This window comes from Diaporthe amygdali (genome assembly GCF_026229845.1).
Source record: "Diaporthe amygdali strain CAA958 chromosome Unknown NODE_8_length_1307975_cov_65_857355, whole genome shotgun sequence".
NCBI lineage: Eukaryota > Fungi > Ascomycota > Sordariomycetes > Diaporthales > Diaporthaceae > Diaporthe > Diaporthe amygdali.
This window is the reverse complement of record NW_026517028.1, coordinates 549,881-570,918: the sequence shown is the minus strand read 5'-3', so window position 1 is coordinate 570,918 and position 21,038 is coordinate 549,881. Positions and strand designations below refer to the sequence as shown.

General features: G+C 51.9%; 8 protein-coding genes across 8 annotated transcripts; 2 read left to right on the top strand and 6 right to left on the bottom strand.

Annotated features, from left to right (window-relative positions):
- Nucleotides 1-32: 32 nt before the first annotated feature.
- Nucleotides 33-1,177, bottom strand: J7T55_013405 (solute carrier family 25 member 42; the record flags this gene model as incomplete). Its single annotated transcript, XM_053141198.1, has 3 exons — nucleotides 33-267; nucleotides 323-1,107; nucleotides 1,169-1,177. 3 exons carry the CDS (start codon nucleotides 1,175-1,177, stop codon nucleotides 33-35), a joined length of 1,029 nt encoding a protein of 342 aa, XP_052995747.1.
- A 1,511-nt stretch (nucleotides 1,178-2,688) lies between these two features.
- J7T55_013404 (25S rRNA (uridine(2843)-N(3))-methyltransferase) lies at nucleotides 2,689-3,783 on the top strand (the record flags this gene model as incomplete). The annotated part of the gene is made up of 1 exon (XM_053141197.1): nucleotides 2,689-3,783. One exon carries the CDS (start codon nucleotides 2,689-2,691, stop codon nucleotides 3,781-3,783), a length of 1,095 nt encoding a protein of 364 aa, XP_052995746.1.
- Nucleotides 3,784-4,804: 1,021 nt separating this feature from the next.
- J7T55_013403 (SacI domain-containing protein) lies at nucleotides 4,805-7,950 on the bottom strand (the record flags this gene model as incomplete). The annotated part of the gene is made up of 3 exons (XM_053141196.1): nucleotides 4,805-5,714; nucleotides 5,787-7,647; nucleotides 7,749-7,950. 3 exons carry the CDS (start codon nucleotides 7,948-7,950, stop codon nucleotides 4,805-4,807), a joined length of 2,973 nt encoding a protein of 990 aa, XP_052995745.1.
- A 946-nt stretch (nucleotides 7,951-8,896) lies between these two features.
- Nucleotides 8,897-9,972, bottom strand: J7T55_013402 (13 kDa ribonucleoprotein-associated protein; the record flags this gene model as incomplete). Its single annotated transcript, XM_053141194.1, has 5 exons — nucleotides 8,897-9,055; nucleotides 9,117-9,170; nucleotides 9,238-9,271; nucleotides 9,322-9,401; nucleotides 9,460-9,972. 5 exons carry the CDS (start codon nucleotides 9,970-9,972, stop codon nucleotides 8,897-8,899), a joined length of 840 nt encoding a protein of 279 aa, XP_052995744.1.
- A 148-nt stretch (nucleotides 9,973-10,120) lies between these two features.
- Nucleotides 10,121-11,020, top strand: J7T55_013401 (vacuolar atp synthase 16 kda proteolipid subunit; the record flags this gene model as incomplete). The annotated part of the gene is made up of 5 exons (XM_053141193.1): nucleotides 10,121-10,137; nucleotides 10,295-10,307; nucleotides 10,422-10,551; nucleotides 10,611-10,874; nucleotides 10,956-11,020. 5 exons carry the CDS (start codon nucleotides 10,121-10,123, stop codon nucleotides 11,018-11,020), a joined length of 489 nt encoding a protein of 162 aa, XP_052995743.1.
- Nucleotides 11,021-11,953: 933 nt separating this feature from the next.
- J7T55_013400 (sterol reductase) lies at nucleotides 11,954-15,198 on the bottom strand (the record flags this gene model as incomplete). The annotated part of the gene is made up of 6 exons (XM_053141192.1): nucleotides 11,954-12,054; nucleotides 12,329-12,476; nucleotides 12,599-12,646; nucleotides 13,018-14,716; nucleotides 14,830-14,997; nucleotides 15,164-15,198. The coding sequence occupies 6 exons, from the start codon at nucleotides 15,196-15,198 to the stop codon at nucleotides 11,954-11,956; spliced, it is 2,199 nt and encodes a 732-aa protein (XP_052995742.1).
- Nucleotides 15,199-16,566: 1,368 nt separating this feature from the next.
- Nucleotides 16,567-16,827, bottom strand: J7T55_013399 (uncharacterized protein; the record flags this gene model as incomplete). Its single annotated transcript, XM_053141191.1, has 1 exon — nucleotides 16,567-16,827. The coding sequence occupies one exon, from the start codon at nucleotides 16,825-16,827 to the stop codon at nucleotides 16,567-16,569; it is 261 nt and encodes an 86-aa protein (XP_052995741.1).
- An 883-nt stretch (nucleotides 16,828-17,710) lies between these two features.
- J7T55_013398 (uncharacterized protein) lies at nucleotides 17,711-20,328 on the bottom strand (the record flags this gene model as incomplete). The annotated part of the gene is made up of 2 exons (XM_053141190.1): nucleotides 17,711-19,483; nucleotides 19,540-20,328. The coding sequence occupies 2 exons, from the start codon at nucleotides 20,326-20,328 to the stop codon at nucleotides 17,711-17,713; spliced, it is 2,562 nt and encodes an 853-aa protein (XP_052995740.1).
- Between the last annotated feature and the right edge of the window lie 710 nt (nucleotides 20,329-21,038).

The following is a 21,038-nucleotide window of genomic DNA, read 5'->3' as shown; positions in this document are numbered from 1 at the left end:
TGTTGGCGAGGCCATGCTCCTCTATTCTTCGTTCATAGAATCCGCTCTTCTGGGCCCAATGCCACGAGGAAGTCGCGTGTCATCTCGAAACTGAGCCAGCTCGACGCCATGCTGGGTGCGACTTTCAACAAGTTCGGTACTATGCCCTTGTAAAGACCCTTGACTCCCTCGTTGGCAATTATCTTGGTCAAAGCATCGCCCACGGACGTGTACTTGTAGCCCATTCCATCCATCGTATTAATCTGAAACCGTCGTCGCAGGACGTCACTAATTGCAGAGTCAGTCCGGGATGGTCTGTAAGATGCATTGCTATTGCACTCACAATGGATATGTGCAGGTCTGCGCCACAGCACCTGATATCGCACCCGCAAGCAGCTTGCGCCATGCGCTTGGGTTCTTGTCACCTTCGGGAGTCAGATACTTGCGCACATGCTCGTACACCATGAAGTTCAAGCCGACATATGGAGCGACGCCCGCCACGGTTGGGACAATGCCCCTGTAGAGTGCCAGAAGTCCACCCTCGTTCTTGTACATGCCCACCAAGGTGGCCCACATTCCTGGCAGCTCTTTGGGTTTTGAGCCTAGGGCGGCAAAGCTCGCAGACTGGATGGAGAGCCTTGTCCTCACAATGTCGAGGGGATAAGTAAAGGTGACGGAGGTCACTCCCGCAAGCCCACCACACGTGAGGCGCATGAAGGGTGACAAGTCGGCCCCAGGGTACGCCTCAAAGACATTGCGCTTGTAGAAATTGTAGCTGCCGAACTGGACTGCCGAATAGGGCACGATCCGGATGCAGTTGGTGCCGTTCCCGCGCATGAATCCACGCCATCCTTCTTCTTGCCACATCTTCTTGAGGGCCTTGCCTACGGACAGCTTGTATTCCTCTCGGCCGGCGGACTGTATTTGGAAGAGGATCTTGAGGCGTTCCAGCGGCGAGACAACAGTCCGGGAGACGGCACCGGCGACACCACCTGCGCAGAATGCAGCGACTACGGGCTGGCTGATGAAGGAGCGCAGATGGTCCGTCGGCGGCGGGGGCAATGGTGGGTCGACATTTGAGGGAGCGGTCGGGGCGTCGCTCGGGGACTTGATGGCGGAATTAGCTTGCTAGAGATTGAGGTTGGTTTCGCAAACATAAGACAAAACGCGACTCTGGGGCAGTACATACAGCGGCCATCGTGACGGGGGACAATAGAGACGAGGTTTGATGGGGTTGTAGAAGCAGGTGACGCGCGAGTAGTGGCGGTAGTTAGAGTCGGAGGCAGCGTCAACTAGAGATATTGTCGGGGATACTGGCTGGGTCGGCTCTGAAAGCATCCCAATCACCTGTTTGGAAACAATTGAGGGGTATCAAGAGATTGAAAAGGGGTGCGAGAAGATCACAGCGAAAGTGAGGATGTATTAGGGGCGATCTCCTAGAGAGAATGCTGGAGGGTACTCGACATGGTCGGGTTCGTGAATAGGTGTTTCGCGGGTTATCATTAGGCGAATGGTCTCTGCAGACACATTGATATTTTTCTGCCGCTCGGTGAGGTGTTGCGATCGTTGGATCGTGGTCCGGGTCGCCTGTAGGTTCGTCGATACTGAGCTTGGGGCTCTAGGTCGTGTGGCTAGAAGATGGATGGATGGATAGATCAGGCCTGGAGGTGTGGGAAAAAAGCCTGACGTCAAAGGGATGAGCAACTTGGGGTCCCCACAGCCGGCTGGCAAACTGGGGCAATACAGACAGATGGCCCCTTTTTCCTGGGAGGGAGCCACAGTCTATCTGCAGGTGCAGGACATGTCAGATCAGATTTCAATCGATCTGCAGTGTCACAGAGCACAGAGATAGTTCCACGGAATGCTGTTATTGCCGCAACCGACGCGAACAAGGAGGAGGAGTGGGTTGAGCTGGTAGTATCAGCACCTAACCTAAGCTCTGCTCTACCTGGGTACAGTATCTACGCCTAGGAGGGAGGGTAGGAGGGTAGCTATCTATCCATGCATGGATCGAGGCGGCTCCGGCATCGATGTTGCAATCCTGGCCTCGGCTCTGAGCTCTTGGGCCTATCGACTAGCGTGTCGGTAGCCGACGACCCCTGTGGGATGAGATGACATTGTCACAGAATAGCGTCAGCTTACCCAGTGACTGAGCATTCGTGCAATCAACTTGTGCAGTCAGTAGACCAGTGTTCACGTATCCGTTCACCTGCAACAGATGCAAAGCTAGACTGAAGGACTGATACAGACATACCCGAGACCGATCACCTGAATCTGTGATCATAGGATCGTCAATCTTGGCCGTCTCCCGTTGTTGGCACTTGGCATGCTCATCCCAGCCCTCGTCAGCTTAAACAAACAAGGCAGCTTTGGTTCGTGCGTGCAAAGATCTGCATATTCAGCTCCCAGCAATCTGAGACATCACTTGTTGGTCTTACCCAAGCCACCGGCTTTGGGCTAGATCTGGTCCGAAGGAAAGGAAGTCCTCGAGCCTCATTGAGCACAAGCACACGAGCTTAGTAAGCCTTCTCATTAGATCACGATTGGATGGCAGAGACGACAAGTAAAGACATCCAGGCCTGAGCCGGACCATGACCATAACTTCGAGAATATTTTAAATGACCCTCATTGGGGCCAAGTAGAGGCAATCAAAATTAAGGCTCAGTGAACTTGACAGAGTTCCCGAACTTCAATTGAACACGCCCAAAGATGGTCAAGAAACCACCCCCAAAGTCCTCCTCAAGAAAGACGCCCATCAAGCAAACGAATCCGGTCAAGCCCAAAGGAAGTAGCGAAAGCAAGCCGGCAGATCAGATCCCGATTCAAGACATAGCTCACCAGCAAAAGGTCCTAAGAGTATTCGAGAATTCATTCACTTCTGTCCTGTCGTCACAGAACTTCAACAGTACTCTCCAAGAAGTCAAAACAGCACTTTTCAATCGCGAGTTTGATAAAGCCTTCGGCAATGAGGACTTTCTCGAGGCCTATGCCTCGAGATGGAGTCCCACTAGGGCATTGTGCTACGCCTCGGTGCTGACTGGTATAAGGTCTCATTTGGATGGACTTTCTGAGCGCAGCGCGGCCGAGTATGCCCTGGACAACGGGGGTGGACAAGATCCCTTGAGAGTGCTGGCAATAGGTGGTGCGGCAGCCGAGCTTGTCGCACTGGGTTCTTTCCTCAGCCAACAACCAACCGCTCTCACCGGCTCCATCACACTCGTCGATGTTGGCCCATGGGCAGGTGTGGTGACGAAGTTGCGCACAGGACTCAGCATTGCAGCTCCGCTGTCGAAATATGCCAGCACAGCGGCCCAGGCTGCAAACACACCGTTGGTAGAGTCCACCAGGCTTGGGGACGTCATATTCAAGCAGCAGGACGTGCTATCTCTTAGTGGAGATGACCTCGCAGCCTTGGTCCGGACAAACGGAGCGGAGCACCAGCCCGTGCTTGTCACGCTGTTCTTCACGCTCAACGAGCTGTTTACAGCAGGCGGGATAGGAAAGACTACGGCCTTCCTGCTCAAACTCACCGAGATGGTACCGCCTGGATCTTTGTTGCTAGTCATTGACAGCCCGGGCAGCTACTCCGAGACAACCGTAGGCAAGGAGGCAAAGCGGTACCCTACCCAGTGGCTCCTTGAGAAGATCCTACTCGACACAGCCGGAGATGCCTGGGAGAAGATTGAGTCGCAAGATTCTGCCTGGTTCCGCTTGTCGCCGGACTTGAAGTACCCCATCCCGCTAGAGGATATGCGATATCAGATACATCTGTACCGTGCTACCAGACGTGCAGCGGAGGACTAAGGGTTTCACGGCATACATAGCATTATGCTCAGGATTATTGTGATGTACCTTCATATCACACTCTGTGGCATGTGCTAGGCTATCACGATTGCGGATGATGATGAAGGCTACGACAACGTGCCTGAAAAAATAAATCAGAGCCGTTGAAGCCGGGCAGCGCAGCCAGCCGGGTCAGTCACAAGGGTGAGAGGAAGCAGCGAGGTGTGTCACCAAAATGGCACAAAGTGTTCACAGAGTGGGCGGAACTACAGATCAAGAGTGAGACACAAGCCAAAGGTGGTCACTTCTGTTCAATAGCAAGGACATCAAGGGCGTGGGCCGTGAATGAACATCAACTCTTTCGATGAATGTGCGTACCCAATCACCACCCTTTGAACATTGGCATTAAACAAGCTCCTCGACGTGATTCGGGCATATTTTTATGCAGGCAAACACACTATTATATCACCCTATGCGTATTACAGAGTAATCAGAACAAATAGTTAGAGTATTTACTAATCCCTACATAGGTTTCTCTGGGTCCTGGCGTGTGCTTCTGATTGCGAATCCGTATAGATGTAATGAAACTTCTGTCTACGTTAGGTAGGTATTTGAGTGAAAACCATTGTGCACCAAGTCGACTTCAAAGAAGAGTCCAGGTGATAGCATCATGAAGGAGTCCAGCTAGCGTTCAAATGTAAAAAAGCACCAGCTGACCTTCTGCTCAATTCAGTGTCCATTTCACCTCACTTCCACAGTTCTACCTATTCATCTATCTAGGCAAGCGGACGCTTTCCATTCATATAGACTTTCCTGAAATAGAGACAAAATCAATCATCAATTATTATAGCTTATGATGTTATGAACAACAACCAGCCAGCTCATCGCTCTTGCTTCTAATAAATGCAGTCGCGTTTATCCCAGTCACGGCTATGTAGCCTCAATGTTCTGTATACCATGCCCTACGATGCACCCTCCGCTAATGCAGACACTAATTACATCCTCTCGTGTATAAGAAACCAATTCCCCAATGTATAGTTCACTACGCCCAAACCAACCTCTTAAGGTTATATCCGAGGGTCTCAAATATACCCACGTTCCTCTTGGCCTCCACCAAGCTCACAATGTCGCCCTCCTCAATGATGCTCTGCCTCTTCGCTTCCGCTGTCCCGGAGACAGGCTGGTTTAGGAACGCCAGCCTCTCGATCTCGTGAGCAACGGCCGCCACGAGCTGACTCTCCGTCATGCGGGAGGCGTTGGCCTTGCCGCCACGGTCGGCGAGGGATGAGTTGGTGTACGGCGCCTTGAGGGTGATCTTCTTGGTCTCTGCGGGGGCGGCGCCGCCCTTCCGGCCCAGGAGGCCGGTCAGCCTGGACTGCACTGGGGATGAGCTCGAGACATTGGTGGTCTTAGGGGCTGAAGCATTATCGGAGGCAGCGTCTTGCCCATTGTCCTTGGTGCTGGAAAGGGAGCGTGTGTTGACACGTCGGTAATCATTCGAGCCTGGCTCATACACAATGACTAGGCCGACGTTCTTTGATTCGTCCGTCTGGGTTGCGGACACGGTGGAAGTAATATACGTCCCAGACTTGATCGACTGGACGTGCGACAGATCCACTCGGTCAAAAGATGATACTTTGTCGAGATTCCAGTCAAATCGGCACAGGTAAATTGCGGTGTCGGTTAGCAGGAAGACGACCTCCTGCAGGGGGCTAGCCATGAGGTTATTTGTAACTGCGGGACTGAGAAAAGTCCAGCCCCCGATGAACTCCTCCTTGGCGTCTTCGACGACACGCTTCTGGCAAAGCTCTATTGCCTGGTCTCGCACTTTCTGAATAGAGACTGCAGGGTCTTTGGTCATCATGTTGGCTTCAAATTCGTCAAAAACAAGTGATGTGACATTTCCGAGGAGGAAATCGATGGTGGCTTGAAGGAAGAAGTCGTTGACCATCCTATATCCGTTAGCATGCTGTTTAGAAGGGGCTTTATCTGACGGTCGTCTCTTCTGAACGATGTGGACTCACCCATTGAAGAACCGTGTCAGTCCCAGCCCAGCGTCAGCCAAAGCACCACGGTAGTTCCTCTTTTTCGTGCGCGTATAGTCACCCTTCATGGCGGCAGTGGATGCGTACTGTTTCGAAATAGCATCTCCGTTGTCGGCCCACAAAGTGTTGAACCAGGAATTCAGCTGGTCAAGCTGCGTCGTCATGTCATAGCCTTGCTCTCTGAGCTGAGCGTCAAGCATGTACTTGGCAAATGAACTCTGACAAACATTCGTCCGGTCCAAACAGTCCATACAGTTCGTCCGTATCACGCCTTTCTGTTGTGTTTTGATCTCACCGGCTTCTTCCATGGTGCTTCCGAGAGTGTCAAGCTGATCTTGAAGCGTGTCAATGAGCTTTTGTACGTTTTCAAACTTCATGCCTCTGCAGGCGTCATGAAAGTCAAACCACTCGAAAGGTACGACATCTTCCTTGGAACTGCTCTCATTGTATCGCTCCATTCCGTGCTCGTATTTCTGGCCAATCGGCGCCTCAACGCCATGTTTTTCCACCAAATTGGCGATTTGAAGAGATCCGTACTGCTGATGAAGTCGATCGAAATGTTTCTTCAGAGCTTGAAAGTTAGAATCATCTGAGTGCTGGAACACTGGACTGGGTTTCAGCGAGTAAGGGCTCTGCGTGAAGAAGACCGGTATACTGCCTCTGATCTGTAGAAAGGAGTACACTTTCGACTTTGGGTCAATGATGGCAGGTGAGAGTATCTGCTCGGTTTCGACCGAGTTGGCGCACCACCCTTCTTCGTCGATCCCCCGCCTTAAGTAACGCAACCCGGCTCTTTTCACTGATCGCCTCGAAATCACAGTGATGTCGAACTGCCTCTCTGAGGACCTTGGGGTTATTGAGATCTTCCCACTTGGAGTCGACGAATTCGCTGCTTCGGATTCTGGGGCCGATGTTGACCAGTTGGTAGCGAAGTCATTCATCTCAACCGAGCCCTTGTATTCGTCCAGCTGCTCCGGTTGAGCATCCACAGTAAATGTTCTCTGGCCCACGAACCCCTTCATCAGCGGCAACGCAAGGGAGTCAACCCCTGCATCGATAAAAGGCTGTATCACGTTTTGATTCCAGAAGAACATAGGATCGGTCTTCCGGTAAAGCGGCGTATCGCCCTGGGGAGTCGCCTCGCGTTGCTTCGACAGGCTGCGTGTGATATCGTAGTCGTATGAAAAGAAATAGCTCTGGGAAGAGCCAAAGAGGATTTGAGTGGTCCGCAGAAGCTTTGGGAGCAAGGCTGGAGGCGCCATCTTCTCCTCCTTGGCATCCTCTACAGGTACACCGGCCGCTTCTGACGATGTGACATCTTCCTTGGTGGCAGCAGGGGACTTCGAGTCTCCTGGCAAGTTGCTATCGCCAGCCTTATCCACGGCCTTGTTCACATTCTCTTCGGACTGACTGAGACCCATGCTCCGTTTCTGCTCCAGTGTCCAGCCGCTGCTGCTAAACCACCGTTGCGCGAAACGGCCGTAGCTGCCCCGCCTGGTCATCACATCCTTAGCAACGCTTGTGGCGGAAAGCTTAGACCCGTCTGGGGCATCAGGCCGCTCGTCATCAGTAGGCACCTCGTCGCTCTTAATTGAAGCAGTGTCGGTGTCGGTGTCGTCACCAGCGTCAGTGTCAGTGTCATCCCCGGTCGTCTCATCGGCACCCTTGTTTCCTACCTGTACAGCAGTCTTCGCAATCGACTCGCTGGCATCGTTGTAGGAGGAGCACGGTGTGAGGGCGACTTCGGTGATGACGTAGACTGGGGAGCCGCGGATCACAGCGACTTGTTTACGGCGAACGATAGATACGAGATAGCTGAAGCGAGAGACCGTGATCAGACCTGTTCATAGAGATCTAGGTGTTAGGTCTTGGACTTCGAGAGTGGGCGGGAAGATTAAGGGATTGCGCGTTGCGATTCGGATGTATGCTGCACAGACATACCGACGACTCCGAATGCCTCGAACGAGGAATTGGGCTTGGACAGGTCCTGCAGCCCATCTCGGGAGACAAATGAGATGGCAGCATCTCCATAACGTAGCCTGACAGGCGGCGAGGGTTTGTGTTCCTTCTTGGTCGCAAGGGGCTGTATCAAAAGGCCATCCACTGCAGCAGCTATGATGACTTTGCGCGCAAGGGACGGCATCTTTCTTGTTCGTCGCAAAGGAGGATCAGTCACGCAAAAGACAAGAGAAATGGAGTCCACTGGTATTCCTGGGCGAGATCATAGCTACAAGCAGAGGAACATTGTCATGGTTATAATTAGGGTGCGGGAGGACCATGGTCACAAGTTAAAGACCGGTCTCAGGCTCGGCCGATGTATGATGTCGAGGTCGCGTTGGCGGGGCACTTGGTGTGAGCGCATGCGGACTGGCAGCTGGAGCATCACTCAACCACAATTCGCTTCTCACCTGCAGCTCTAGCATGACGTATGTCTGAGAACACTATCCCCAAATTCAGAGCTAAAACTCTTTGGATGATTAGATTAGGTACCATCATCGGACTATAGCATTGTCCAGCTATTTGTACCAGTTGCTATACACATGATATCTCACAGAATCCCTAACAACCTAAGCATACCAGTCAAACGAATAATTCGAGCAAGAGACTACCATTTGGCGGTCGAGTCTGATGAACTAATTGATTTTGCTCTATTGAGCTTAGCAGCTTTTGAAGCCCCGTTTGGTCGAGCCATTTAACCTCAGACACAAAGTACACGCGTATAGGTCGATGCCACAACTCGGGACAACGGACTATCATCGTTACGAATGACTTAGATCATGTTAACTCGACTCATAGGCAAGCATGCCCGTAATCCCTTTCGCTGAAGTTATATATCACGGGGCAAAGATTCCAGTCCATGGTATGGTCGCCCAAGCACAACCTTTCTGGAATTCCCGATACTGCGTCTACCAAAAGCAAGTGCGTGGACACACATCTGCCACCACGGCAATCGCTGTCAAGGCAAGAGATTATCCAGGCTCAACTCTGTATTGTATTTTCCTTCCGCTGGTGTGCAGTTTCCTTTATACGACTCAGAAGATGTTGTCCAAGCCAACTACCGCAGCTCGCATCATGCACCCAGATATTCCTTAGATGGCCAATCTCTCGACCTTGTCCTTCAGAGCACGGATCTGGCCCATCAGGTCAGACGATTCGTTGGATGTGATCGCAGCTGAGATAACAGCCCTCGAGACACCGCATGCGCGGCCCAAAGCGACCTTGCTGGGGACGTAAACGTAGGGGGTGTTCTGTGTGAATGAGACTTAGTATCTGAAAACAGCAAAACATCGACTGTGGAGAGCAGCTCACCTTGTCCTCAGCCAGGAGAGGGATGTGCAGGAGAATGGCGAGAGGGGTGGTGTCCTATGCGAGCAAAATTAGTTTCCTCCGTGTCATGAGGGACAAGGCCCATTTTCAAGTTGCAACTTACAGCAGCAAGGACGACAATCTCAGCAGTTCCACGGCTGTGACTCTGATCAGCATGTGTTCCAGTGTTCTTTCCGGAATTACTTACTTGAGCGCCTTGGTCGCTTCGTTGGCTCCCTTCTTCAGCTGCCTGTAATGAGCGCTGGACTGCAGCAGATCCAGGATTTCCTGTGTGTTCCCGTCAGCTCGTGCGAGGTGGGTCAGTTTCCTTCGGCGCTGGTCGTACCTGGGTCAAGGCCGCATCGGCGATGGGCCAAGCAGCAGACTCGTTCTGGTTGGACATGATGGGCGGATTTTGAGTAACAGGGTTCCTTTCCGTAGATCGCCCTGGTGTGGTGAGGAGAGGTGGCGGTGGTGGTGGTGGTGGTGGTGGTGGTGTAGTGATGCTTTGGTACGAGGCGCTCGCCAGATCAAAAAAAAATGATTTGAGCTCCGAGCCGGGTCCCAGAGCAAGGTGGGTCTGCCGATAAGCAGACTGATAGGACACCTTGTTGATGCGGCACCGGTTCGAGAGCTTATGTAAGTAGGTCGGTCCGTGCTCGCCTGCCCCGTGCTCTGTCTGCGGTGCGAGCTGCTGCTTATCCGCAGTGGTCAACTGGCTCTGAGCCTCTGGTGCTGTGCTGGTTGGATCCGCCTGCCGCAGACACAGCAAAACCTTCGCCCAATCATAGGGAGCCTTGGAACCACCTTGCCAACCTCTCAACGCAACTCGAACCGTCACCATCGTCTGCCCGTCCATCTTGCTCAAAGCTTCCACATTCCACGCTACCGCCACCAGTCTGACGACTCTCGAGCTGCCATCGCAACAACTCCAGTCCAAATACCAAACCGCCTGCATATCATTCTTTTCACTTTGATTAGTTTCCGTTCTCCACACCACAGCCAAAATGTCTACAGATCTTTGGTAAGCCGGCTTGATGCTCCTGGAGGCCCCCTTGAGCTCCCCCATCCACCATCTCTCAAACTGAAGCTCCGAGCCTCGATGCCTGCATCCATGGCGACTCCCATCTATCTTAATCCCAACTCTCCATTGTCTCAGAAGCTAATCGTGGTGTTTATAGCCCCGTCTACGCGGTTAGTCCTGCCTCGTCCGCGCCTGTTTATCGTCGTCATCCTGCCGAGCTCCTCCGAACCCGAGCCCGTCATCGAGAACAACACCATCGAAACACGATGCTAACACATCTCTAGCCCTTCTTCGGCGCCATGGGCTGCACATCTGCCATCGTCTTCACATGCCTCGGCGCATCATACGGAACCGCCAAGTCTGGCGTTGGTATCTCGGCAATGGGTGTCCTGCGACCTGACCTCATCGTGAAGAGTACGTCACCATCTCGACTGGACTCGAGGATACCGTTCAGCATGCTCACCCGTATCTAGACATTGTGCCCGTCATTATGGCTGGTATCATTGGTATCTACGGTCTGGTCGTCTCTGTCCTGATCTCCGACGGCCTCAAGCAGGCTGACTACCCCCTGTTCACCGGCTTCATTCAGCTCGGCGCCGGTCTTGCCGTCGGTCTGGCTGGTATGGCTGCCGGTTTCGCTATCGGTATTGTCGGTGACGCTGGCGTGCGCGGTACTGCTCAGCAGCCCAGGCTATTCGTCGGCATGATCCTGATTCTCATTTTCGCTGAAGTCTTGGGTGAGTTATTTTTAGCAACAATCCTCCCTTCCTGTCGACAACTTCTCCCTCTCTGCATATCATGCTGACAATGGCTCACAGGTCTCTACGGCCTGATTGTTGCCCTTCTCATGAACTCCAAGGCTGCGCTGAACGTTTCCTGCTAAGCGCATAGCTGACAACCTCGGCCGCGAGCCAACTTTGGGACACGTTGGCAGGACATTCCGGAATGCTTTCTCTCAAAGCCTCAACGAACGACATCGCGGTCGCTGTCAATAAGATGGGCTCAGCTTGCAATCATGAAAAAGTTCAATCTTGAACATTTGCATCGGGTCGGGATACGACTGGGAGGAACGAAACGAGCGGAACGAAAATGATGGATGTTGGGAACATCATCCAAAACGACATACACATGTACTCATTGTCACATTAGGCTATGACTTCGGAGCATTGGGTTCTCGTCATAGATGTAGTAGGGGCAGAAGAATGTAGTTTAGGAAGGGAGTAGTGTTGGCTTTGGTTTCCTGCGACATGGTTTCATATGGCTGCATGACTCTGTTACTTGTTTGTATTGTATCTTTACAGCACGATCTCTCCGTTTCTGGTGACAGGTTGTTTGAACGCGCCCGGCCGTCTCTTGGTCGCCCTTTTATTGACCCTCCATCCGCCTCCAAACAACCAAATGTTGATTCCAACCATCCTCCGACGTATATTCGCTGCCACCCTGATCCACCTGACGGGACCCGAGTGGGTGGTGTGTCACGTCATTGTAGATTACTGCGGCATTTCATTCTCTATGCTGAATACTGATGATGGCGGTATATATAATTGTGAAACATTTCAACTATCAATCATGCTCTCACATACACAACTCCTCGTACAACCATTGGAGAAATGGTTCTCCTGAACAAACATCGTTCAGCCAAGTAATACCAACTAGACTGCGTACCATGATGTTGAAGCCATGTAACAAATGGGCTGAAGCCATGAATATTTTCTCTTGGTAATCCACTCAAGGCGCCTGCCCAGCGTCTAACGCGAACCTCTAGGATTCCCTGTGTGAATATGGATGGGAAATGCTGGCCGTTCAGTCAACATTTTTAGAGAAAACTCAGTGTTTTCTGAGGACCGTTGAGGCAGACGGCGGCCTTGTCCTGCTGGAACTTCTGTCCACGCGTCCTTGACCAGCGCACGTCGTGGGCTGTTGCCGAGTTTGCTTGTACATATCGCGATATCCCAGGATTTGGTGCCCGAGGTGTGTTGCCCAGTCCTCATTGCCTGCACGAGACCATCAACAGCCTCGTACGCATTTTTACAACCCATATCCAGCCCCATCCTCGAAATCGTGCCACCTCCTATAGAGAAATAGTCTGCGCGTGCTACCGTCTCTAGTCGGCGAGATCACACGTAGCGAGATCACACGTAGCGAGATCGTCTCGCGTTCTCTACCCTGTAGCCAGAAGCAGGCAACTCACAGATCATTTCGGTGATATACGTGCCGTTGCTCTCCATCGCGCAGTGAGCCTGTGCGCATGACACCTGCAGGATGAGCTTGTATGCGACGAGGGCTTTCCCAGGTACGCTGTTCAACTTGGCGCCTCTAGAGACATATTGTTGAGGCCTCTGGAATGAGCAAGGTGCTCTCATGGCATTCACAGGTTAAGATCGGCCGCTTGGGTCTTGGACTCTTCGAGTGGACATTGCGCATAGAATTTAAATACTTGCAACGTATGCTATGTACATACCGGCCAAAATACTACAAGCGTGAGCTGGATCGTGTCCATTGGCTGCGTCTGCAATATCATGACCCCGTGACCATGCTTCAAAAAAAAAACAAATACTACCTGGTGATATGTTGCTGTGTCCTGTCCTCACACCAACCTATGCAGACCACTGAAGTGGAACCGCAATTCGCCTGCTTTTGTCCCGTCGCCCCGTTTATTGTCTCGCGACTCCAGGCTTCTTGATAATGCAATGATTAAAGACGAGTACTGATATACAAATTATGTACAGGTAGAAGTGAAAACCTGCAACCGACCGCCTCAGGCTTCCTTGAGGCCCATACTTCCACCCATTGAGGGCGTTTAAATGACGTACTGTAGCAAATGGAGGTCAGCAACCAGAATACACAAACTTGACGGTCGACGGTGATGGCAAAACTTACGGGGATGAACAGGTAGGGGACCTGTCTCTCATATTCCTTCCACGCATCGCCATACTTCTCCCTGCACCTCTCGATGTCCCGAGCAGCGCGGTGCGCGATCATGCAGCAGAAGAATACCGGGTAAAACCAGGGGAAGGGGCTGCTGAAGCCCGTGATCAAGCCCCAGCAGATAGCGAAGAACGCATCGCAGGTGTAGTGCAGCTTGCGCGCCTTGCCGTACCAACCATCCACGAAAAGGCAGTCACCGGTGGCAGTAGGAATCTTGCGCGGATTCTTAATGGACTGCCAAGGAACCTGGGGGAAGGTGTTCCGCTTGGTGTAGGTGCCCCTCTCCATGGACCGGAAGCTGTTCTTCTGGCCGTTGCAGCTGTCCCAGACCCAGTAGACAAACAAGTAAGAGACATAGAGGCCAACGAGAAAGGCGCGGTTCCAGCGGTACTCATCGGGGGAGTGATTGGCGAGGTAGATGATGCAGTGGCAGTAAGAAAGCGGCACGCCCGACATGTTCCAGAAGATGAGCATGAATCCCCACTTCTCGTAGTACATGTCCCAAGTCGTGACAATGAGCTCCTCGCCCTTGCCGCACGCGTTGGCATAGAGCCAGTGCGCCATCACAAGGAACATGACCTCGCCAGACACATAGCCGTACTGCTCGTACTGCCGCACAGCGTTGCTAACGCTAAGCAAGAGCAAGATGTACCAGGGCAGGCGGACCTCAAAGAACATCTTGAAGTCAAGTATGCCAAACATACGCGGGTTAAGTTCTGCGCCCATGAAGAAGTCGTAGATGGGATAACCTGTCATGCGGTGCTGCGCGCCACGGTAGATGGCGGAGAAATAGGCGATGATAGCGACAAGGTACCCCGAAAGGATCGACACGGACAGTAGCGGGCCAAAGTCGTCGATGATAGCGGAGATCCTGTAGACACCGGTGAGGTGCAAGGCAGCGGCGACGGCCAGGGTGGTGTACAGCGAGAAGAAGCCGGAGCAGTAGTACTTGAGCTGCTTGCCACCCTCGTGTGGCAATGGCTTCCCGTATGCGTAGACTCCAGGGGCAAAGATGTAGAGGAAGAGCTCGAAGACGCCAAAGATCCAGTATGCGGCCCATGCCCTGAGGTGAGGAAATGCGCCAGTGTAGACAAGGTGGCCGAGATGTGAAAAGAAGTCGGCCCAGCTCTGGCCTTCAGCTCTCGTTGGAAACTTGCCGTCGTAGTAGGTTGCGCCGATCCACATGTACCACATGAGCAATGGAAAGCCGATCATCATGGCCGAGACGCCCAGAGAGCCGCCAAACTCGAAGTTGCCGGAGTAGTCGATTTTGGGATCCATGCCAGGCTTCCAGCCGTCGACGACCTTCTCCTCGGCCACCTTACCATTGGCGCCGTTCGCGTGACCATTGGTCGCTGGCTGGGGCTTCAGATCTTCCTCGAAATCATGCTTGCCATTCGCAACAGGCGGAGGCAGGTTGGTCGCGTCTAGCAGAGGACTCGATTTTGGCAGCGTGTCATCGTCGTCTATATGCTCGGTGAACTTGGGGACGCCGCGCTTCCTCAGCGACCTGGTGCGCAAGGAGGTCGTCTCCGCGGCAGAGCTCGAGTCGCCATCGGCATCGGATCCGTCGAGAGTGAGGGGCGTCTTGCGTTTGGAAGACACTCGACGGCCAGGGGTCTCGACCATGCCATCGAAAGGCTCCTTCTTCCTAGAAATAAGGCACTGGGGTCAGCATCAAGTCACCATGATTGCGGCGCAATGCGCGCATGGGCGTGCCGGCAGCAGGCAAAGTGGATGGTGTGAACATGTGGACGCCGAGACGAATCGACATGGACCCCGTCCGCGTTGCATTGTTTGCGACAGCATCTCGCCTGGTTCAGTAGCAAGATGGCTGAAATTGTCGATGCTGAGTTGAGCTGTGCAGAGCAGAGCAGAGCAGACTGACTGTAGAGCTCAATGGAGGGCTTGCAGCTTACAGCCGTCCGTTGCCTATTCTGGCATTCCGTCGTGCTGACTGCGCCTCAACTTGGGCCCCCCCAGAGGCAAGGGTTGGGAATGCAGCGGTGTCTGATTGGCAACATAACCGACAAGCACAACAACAAACAGGACAAGACGGGCACAAGACATGAACAAGGACGCGGGAGTCGGGGCTTACCGAGGCGTTTGACGGAGCGAGTATCTCTGCGACATTCTTATGAAGTTTGTGCAGGCAATATGGATGATGCGTGCAGTAAAGGAGAGGAAGAAAAGGACCCGATCCAACGTCCAAAGAAGATTATTTGCTTCCCGACATGCGACCAGATTGCAGTAGACAGTGATTGACACACCAGCCAGGCCAGATCGAGACTGTTTTCTCGCGACTCGCCCCCTTCTGGCACCTGGCCCTGGTCGTCGGAAATTCGGTAGAGCCCCAGGGACCCAGTGAGACAGAGCACAGGCACAGCGACCAAACCTTGTTGACAAATTTTCTGCCTCGGCCGCAGCCGTTGGCCAGGTTGCAACCTGCAGGGGGGAAGGGGTGCCACCAGCCCTTAGCGCCTCTCGATGGGAAATGAGGGTCCCCCGGACCAGAACATCCCTCCTCCTATGCGCTAGGTCCGCTGCCGAGGGACCCATCCGATGACTTGCAGATAGACTGTCTGGGCTGTCGCGAGCAGCTACAGCCCTCGCATGCGCTTGGGAATGCCTCAATGCCGGCACGACGCAGAACGAGTTGGCTGCAGTGTTGAGCTTGTCGTAGCTGCAGCACGTCCTAGAGCCGTCCACTTCATCTCATTGGCCTCTGTATACTTGCCGCGGTCCTCTGGGCTGCAAGCTTGACATTGTCGTGCATGGCGGAGGCACATTGCCTTGCCCCAGATGCTGCACGCTGACATGGTCTCGACTTAAAGTTCATCCTCGAGGGCTTACATGTGGCAACGTAGGGGACCCCATAACCACGACAAACGGTAGGAAACGATAGTCCGGATGGAGACAGTCTCATTGAAACTGTCCTCTTTACATTGTACTTCGAAGACTGTCGACTGGGGTCCAACTTCCGCGTGTGTTGCTGGACAAAATCGTCGTGGGATTATCGCATGGATATAGAAGAAATCACCCTATGATTGCACGAGCGCAGATGGTAAAGCACGTCACATTTGTTTCTGCATAGTTTGTGGTCTCATACTCGTATGCCTTCGTTATCTTGCTGCTCTGCCAGGTTCCTCTACAAGGCCACTTCCTAAAATTCTTTAAGAAGCCCACACCCACTGGGTTTCGTCGTCTTTGAGTCTCTGTCTCTCTCTGCCAACCGATTAGAGGCGTCCTATTGCTTGTATAGGTAACCCTAGAAGATTTCCACATCATGACTACCAACTTTCTGTCAGTTTGTTGATATTCCGGTACCTAAGTCTATACAAGTTTATCACGCATAACGGTATTCCACAGGAGTCTATCCCATCAAGAGGGATTCACGGTAGGTTATCCCATAGTATTGTATTCCAAAGTAGGTTACGCTACAGTAGGTTACCCCAAAATATTTACGCCGTAGGGGTTTTCACATAATATCAAGTGGCCGGACTACGGTTCAATGTGAACGTAACGTCGTTTACTAACGGCAGCGCTATTGCGAGAAGTATCATTCGCGATATGTTCTCCGAAGAACAGATTAGGTGAGATCTGAACCGCTCTAGAAAAGTGAATCTTGCTGCGGCGGAACCAGAGGTTGGCCATGTAGAAGCCGTCGTTATGCTCATGGGCAGGAGCAATAGAATTAAATGAGTTCCCGCTGTAAAGTTCGCGCTTGGCCTTCGTGCCGCTGTTGGATTCGTTATCGTCCATATTAGCTGGTGAGAAACGCGTGAAATGTTGTGTTGAAGGTTGAGAGAGAGAGTAGAGTTCCCACGACCCGCAAGCAACCAATTGTCTTTGGTTACCTACCGCTTTCATTCATTTCGGCTGCCTCCTCGACTCTGTCGAACTATTTCAATTGAAGGGTGTCTCGCGAATGCCCGACATGATAAGGCTTGGTCCTCGTCTACAAGTACCAGGCCTCCGAGTCTGACAGGCTCGTTTCCCATTCCATCATTATGTCAACACCAATGTATTTGTAGTAGACTTTCTCATAAGGCCCCGGAAAGCCTCTCTCAAATTTCTCCAGCCACCGAATTCCTCGAAACTAGGCGATTGCTACAATTCGGATTGGGGCCTTCTGACCATCAGGGCCACCTTCATTGGCTGCACCATTCCATGGGAGCTCGAACAGCCCCCTCATGTGTAACAGTTGTGAACCAAGCATCAGAAGCGAGGGCTCCCCAACGACTGAACTATTTTCAGCGACTAGAGTGTTAGGAATATATGCTTACTCGGGTGCTAATTTACTGGTGGTGGTAATATTGCATGTTGGAAAAAATGCTTCTTCCTTATCATTCACTTTCTCACTAGAAATACTTATGCCGAGTCTAAAATAGTTTGTATCGGTAAATAACATTCAATTATATCCGTCCTTCTGAAAAGAAAGAGGATTTTATGCAGGTCGCTAGTTTTTCCGTTAAGGGAGGTTCTTCTTTGGACTCTGCGTGGATTTTGGGAAAAGATATGCCAATATAGATGAAGATTTTGATTTCAACCTAACTTTCATCAAGAGTTTCAAATATGGTGTCCCTTGACCACAAATACACCACTGAGTATAACACATGCAGTTTCATCTATAGTCACAGCACGTCTAGTTATTATCTGGTGCCATCCGCGGCCTTGCTGGATCCTGCAACCTCGCCAACTCTAACAGCAGACGATACACGTATATCGTGCGATCAACTTCCCTGAAGGCCTTACCGAACCACTCCCGACCCTGTTCAGCAACATGCTTTGCCGCCTCCTGCCCCGCCTCGGTCGACGTGAGATGCAAGACCAGCTCTGGCAATTCCTCCATACCCTGGCTGACAGGTATATAATGAATCCATGGAATGAGGCGCTCATCATGCCACTCACGCAAGAGCGTCTGCTTGAGCGGGGCCGATTGCGAGGCAAGAAATTTGTAATATCGCCCGCTGATGCCGTTTCCATCCATGTCGAAGACGAGGCGGGACTCTAGGGCTCGATCCTTGTCCTCCCAAGGCCTTAAGTTGAAGTACGCCCGCTGGTTTCTACAAAATGGTCTCTCGCACTGGAATATCCTCGTGAAGGCCACGTCGAATAACCTGGAGTTGAGAAAGTATGACTTCACACGGCTCAACACGCCATCCGTTTCCCGTAGATAATAATGCTCACGCCTATTCAGGTTCTGCGCCAACTCGACAAATCGTTGGCGGTGAAAATATCGCCATTGGCCATCTGGTGCATGGCCACCGGTGTTAGAGCCAGCCCAGTAAAGATGGTTTCGCTTGCTGTCCCACCCAATGTCATGTGCATCGTTATATCGGAACTCATCTTCCAAATAAGCTGGGCTGGGATACACTATGTCACCCATTGTCGAAAGCGAACCAGTTGAGAGAACTGGCACCATGCCTTCGAGCAGGGGGAAAGACGAAGGGCTCATCAGGAGACCGTGAGCGGTGCTGTACTCTGGGTGTTGGCATAAGTCCAAACTTGAAATTGGATCTGTGACGAATGGGAGGCCAAAGTCATCCACCATGTGTCTAGTCTGATCACTAGTTCTATTTCCCCCTTTATAGGAGCAAAAACTGGTCAGTGTGTCCCATACGGGCCGTCTTGACATGTTGTCCAGCGTCAACACTCCGCTCTCATGGGTGCTCCCCGGTCGAGGTATCAAGACTCTTGGTTCATCGATATGGTTCACTAGAAACTTGATGTCGGGAAGATAACCTCTCAAGTCCCCCAACAGCTTTTCGAATGAAGATTGGATGTGCCTGTCGAAAATGCGATATGGATGGGTGCAGACAGTCCTTGCCTCTCGACCAGACAATGAGCAGAGCCACAAGTCACTGCCTGGAGTATTCTGCGCGCGACTCATCGCGTCGAGAACCTCTTGACCGCTCAGTTCCCAAAACGGTGCGATGCTTTCGTATATCATGTCGAACTCGTCAATTATTGGCGATTGATGAGACTTCGCGAACTTGAACCAGGTCTCGAATCCTGCCGGCGGTTTTAAGCTATATCGACGTCGATATTCATCTTGAGCGGCCGCGTATGTCTTGGACTGCTTCTGAATCAAGTTGTCGAAGTCAAGCTTGGCATTTTGTATTAGATTTTGGACAGGGTGGTCTTGAGGGTGTGCCAATGATGAGACTGGCTGCGCAAATTGTAATATGAAGATATTGGTAAGGTATGGCACGAAAGAGACGAGGAAGAAAGCCCAGAGTGCTGACTTGGCTTTTGCCTGCTTTGGAAGCATGTGAATAATCTGGCTCAGTGACAAGAAAGATGCCACGACGTTACAGAAAGCCCGCAAATTTGATGAAAGCGTAAAGGGATCTGAGGTGGACGCGATGCTGTATGTCGTCATGGCCGTGGCAATACGCCAGGAAGAGTGTCGAGCCTAAATATTCTAATCAACATCAGGATCATGCAAAATCTGCGCGTTGAAATACTTACTGTTTGAGTCGTGAAGTACCAAGACAGGGCCTTGGTTAAAGCCAACGCTGGGGTATACGCAGACATTCCAGGGGAGCCAAACGCCAACGTTTCCATGCTCAGTAATGTTGCCAGCACAAGCGTGACGCGAAGAGAGAGGGGAAGAATAGCATTTTCAAGATCGAAAGACTGGAAAAGTCGATAGCTGCTGTTGGAGATCCTAGGCCTAGGTTCGAGAATTAGGTAGGCCACTAGCAGAGCAGCAACTGGGACAAATGACACCGCGTCCGATGCTTGGATATGCCAGTCCCATTTGAAGGTGACAGCAGTGAATAAAGCCGCTGAAACGCTGCCCCAGGCCGTGTCACAGAAACAGTAGAAGACTCGGGAAACAAGCGATGATGGAGCAGCAGAGATGTCCGAATCGGCCCAAGAAGGGTAGCTCTGAGGGACCAGCAGCAGAGGAGTCAGTACTGGCAGGAATATAATTAGACCGTTTTCCTCCGCGAAATACCAGTATATGGTGAGGCTGAAAGCAACTATCCATAATGACAGGGTGGAAGTAGGTAGTTTTCTCAAGTCGCTCCAGCTGAAAACATCCGAATGTGTCTTTCTGTATTTGGCACTTGTGCTCGCAGTCGCAGTCTTGAACACTATCGGTAATATAATCCAACACAGCGTCTCAGACAAGGATTGCAGCTCGGGTCGGCGGTCGGAAAGACGTTGAGTCAAGATGGTGCATAGCAGAGCCGTGCCCGCCGACCTGGTGACGTGGTCACCTTTGATGTCAATGTTGATGAATTCCCACATGGTCGACTCCTGCACCCGCCAGACTGAGACTTCTCGCGGAGGTTGAAACTTGGAGGATGTATCTGTAGTACCGTCATATCGTTCCGCATAAATGAGCGTCCATTTGAGAAGTGTCCGAAAAGCTGCGAGTCGTTCAATCTCGCTCTTGTGGCGTCTATCCGCTCAATTCCAGTTGTTCATCATGTCTGACATGCAGGAAATATTAGAGAAGTACACGTGCGCTCCCGCAAATATGAGTCTCGCCACATATAATAATAAGAAATTATGCAGTCATCAGGCTCTGACCAAGACCTCCAAGGGATGCCGTTGTCTTGGTTTTGAAAATCTTTCCCCCTTTTCAACTTATATTACCTGAGACTGGCACTGCCACAGCCATAAGCGGCCGTAGCGGTGGTGATGGCGACTTGGCGAAGTGTGAGACAGAGACACCTGGGCAAGAGAGGTACGGGCCAATAATTTTGTGCCGTTCCACAGGTCGCCGAGTAAGCGAAAGTGGACAACCCTATGGGTCTGCCTAGATACTTGGCGTCAATCCATGGGTATTGAATACGGGATGGCCGTTACGAAAATTACAATGGATTTATTGCTGTATCTGCGTAGTGAACAGTCGTCTATAATACTGACCCCTATGTGGGCCCTCGAGTCACAAATTTGCGCGGGACACGTATGCCTGAGTACGTACAAAAGCATTCCATCACTTCCGGACGGGG